The sequence below is a fragment of the Notolabrus celidotus genome, chromosome 20 (assembly GCF_009762535.1).
Source record: "Notolabrus celidotus isolate fNotCel1 chromosome 20, fNotCel1.pri, whole genome shotgun sequence".
NCBI classification, from domain to species: Eukaryota; Metazoa; Chordata; class Actinopteri; order Labriformes; family Labridae; genus Notolabrus; species Notolabrus celidotus.
Window position 1 is genome coordinate 16,885,435 of NC_048291.1, and position 2,931 is coordinate 16,888,365.

Genomic DNA, 2,931 nt, shown 5'->3' on the forward strand with positions numbered 1-2,931 from the left:
CTTTAGGAACAATTACAGGATGGTAGTCTTTCTGATTAGTTTGGCGAAAGAACTCTGATCATTACAGGCATGTCAATTGTGTGGTGGTTAGCACTGACAATCTTCAACAAGATAATTCTTGGTTCACATCCTGGACCGAGGCTTTCAATGTGAGAAACATTTTTTCACACTGTCTAACATGTGCTTTTAAAAATGTTTAAATGAAAACACCTAAATCTCAGTTTGATATGCACTGCCAGGCAGGCCTGTGGTGAGGTGGCAGGACCTGTGTGCTTTCAGTAATATAGTTTAGGGTTCAAATCCTGGACAGAGACCTATTGTGTGGTATACAGGTAATGTTTTCATCAAAAAGGAGACACGCTTTGCTTTGGGAGTGCCATTAAGATATACATGAAAAGACCTAAAGAGACAAACAGAGGCAAAGTGGACAGGGCTACTGCCTGAATTCAATGCAAGGGGTCCTGGGTTCAATTCCACCAGGGAAAACTGTGACATCATCATCTTCCATAATAATGTAACTGTTTGATGTCACAGTACTAACATTCTGTTTCAGGAGAAAATTTCAAATGTCTCATTTCACACAAACCCTCTCTACAAGCAAGTCACTGTTTGATCGTGTCTGCTCGTTGTTTTCGATTGTGTTTTAACTTTTGCTTCTTGCAAACTTTCACTGGTATCCACTTTGTTGAGATCATGAACTCCAACATGCAGAGAGCTGAGGCTCAAACCGGCGACAGCTTCAAGGCTTCCCCTGTGGAAGACGTTTCCAGCCTTTCTGTCCCTGCTGTGGTCACTGTCAGCACTGACCTGGTTGAGGATCTGCTGGTCCATCTGTTACTGAAGCTGCACCCTCTGGAAAGCTACACTAGCGCACATCTAGACCAACAACAACTGCTGACACACTGTCTCCACTTGAGTGCAACAACTCTGGAGACCCTGAGGAAAGACCCTGGTGTCTCTGTGGACAAAGACCTCCCTCCTCCTTCCTGTGAGGCTTGGAAAGCTGTCGCGTTTCTCGTCTGCAGCATAATGGAGAGGTTTGGGACAACGTACAGAATAAGGAAGCTAGTGGTGAACAAAGACCCGGCACTCCTGAGCTTCATCCCGGACCAAATCATTGAGTCTGTCCTTCAAATCTACAAGGACCAGTCTGAAGATGTGTGGATTCCCCCACAGATACCCTTTGATGAAGACGACCTCCTGTTCTCCCAGTTTCTTCCTGAAAACATCAAGGAGGAATCGTTGGAGCAGTATGGACCCTGGATAAGACGCATGAAGATCTTCCAGAGAGCGTTCCCAAAAACATCTGACAAGGAGATCCTTGAGATCACGGACTCCAGTATGCAGAGAGCTGAGGCTCAGAGCTGCGACAGCTTCAACACTTCCCCTGTGGAAGACGTTTCCAGCCTTTCTGTCCCTGCTGTGGTCACTGTCCCAAAAACATCTGACAAGGAGATCCTGGAGAACCAGAAACCTCTTATTGAGCCTGTTCAGTCCATCCAGCACATTGAGTCTGGGGATGAAAAGGACTTTGTGGTTGATTCTGAAGAGGAGGAGAAAACTGCAGATGATACATGCTGCCTGCAGCAAGAACCTTGCAGTGAGGACCACAAACAAGTCTCTGACTCTGAAGAACAACAATCTGATGATGGAGCCCAAAACCTACAACTACCTGAACTGTCTGTTGACCAGCTTATGACTGATGATGACCAAACTGCAGAACAAAATCTGCAGACTAACAGAGCTGTGGTGGAGCCATCAACTATCAAACAAGTCCTGTTGAAGCTCTTTAAACCCCCTAACTTCTGCACACCGAGGAGCCAGAGGAGACAGGACTTTGATGATGAGATGGTGGAGCACATCCACATGTTGCTCCAAAAGGAGGCTAAGAAGTACGGGAAGAACCGAATCTTTCTTAAACACCTCAACTGCCTTAAAGACCCGAAAGAAGAGGTCAAAATTAACCGGAAACTGCATCGGCTAATCAAAGCCAGAATGAGAGATGTTTTGCCGAACACCCGCCTGAAGAGAGATGACCTCATGGAGGACGCTCAGGCTGCTTTGTCAGCCTGCAGTCTTATATCTTCAGAGATCATGAACTATCTCAAGCCATCTGTGAGTTTTGCGCCTGGCACAAAGCCAGGAGACGAGACCCCATACAGCCTCAACATCCCCATCAAGAGGGAAACGACAGAACCAGGCAGAGAGCTGACTCAGCTGGAGCTGCATGCGCAGGAGCAGCAGGCAGGAACCAGAGAGAAGATCAATACAGAGGAAACCAAGATGAACAGGTTCATCTCTTGGTTCTGTAAACCTTTCAAGAAAAATAAATAGAACAAAAAACAAAGACAATAAGCCCAAGCATTAACAGCTGTGGCTCACTGCAAAATAAAATTTGGCTTTTGCCAGCATTAAGTTGTTGTAGTTGTTGTGAATGTGTTGCAATAAAATGTGTTTAAATGCATCATTGAAGTCAAGGATTGATGTTGTATGGCAGCTAAATGTCAAGGTCCAACTCACATCAGCTTATGGGTCTGTGTCTGTCTCAAAGGGCTAGTAACTCTTTACACCCAATATAAGTCAACTCTTTGGGTTTCAAAAATAATAATTAGGCCTACATTTAAAACTCACTTACAGAGTGGTTCCTTGCAACCTGCAGCCCTGGTAATAAATAATAATCTTAAGTAATATTAATAGATATAATCTTTAGTAACTGATTATCAACAAGTCTTTGCTGACTCAATGCAAAAATCAAATGGTCAAAAATTAAATCTGGCTCCAGAGGTCAAACAGCAGACAGCATTGTTTGGTTTCACAGCAGTTTTCTTAAAGCGATCCTGCTTCTTCCTCAGGACACTAAACTGCTCATATTTGTGACAGTTAAAATATCAGGGTTTGAATTCAGGCCCTTGAACCTTGAACCTTGAACCT

At 44.4% G+C, this 2,931-nt stretch overlaps 1 protein-coding gene across 1 annotated transcript; it reads left to right on the plus strand.

The window, feature by feature from the left end:
• Positions 1 to 567: 567 nt before the first annotated feature.
• On the plus strand, positions 568 to 2,415 carry LOC117832553. Its single transcript, XM_034711733.1, has 2 exons — positions 568 to 1,304; positions 1,443 to 2,415. Exons 1-2 carry the CDS (start codon positions 694 to 696, stop codon positions 2,332 to 2,334), a joined length of 1,503 nt encoding a protein of 500 aa, XP_034567624.1. The 5' UTR covers positions 568 to 693; the 3' UTR covers positions 2,335 to 2,415.
• Positions 2,416 to 2,931: the final 516 nt, after the last annotated feature.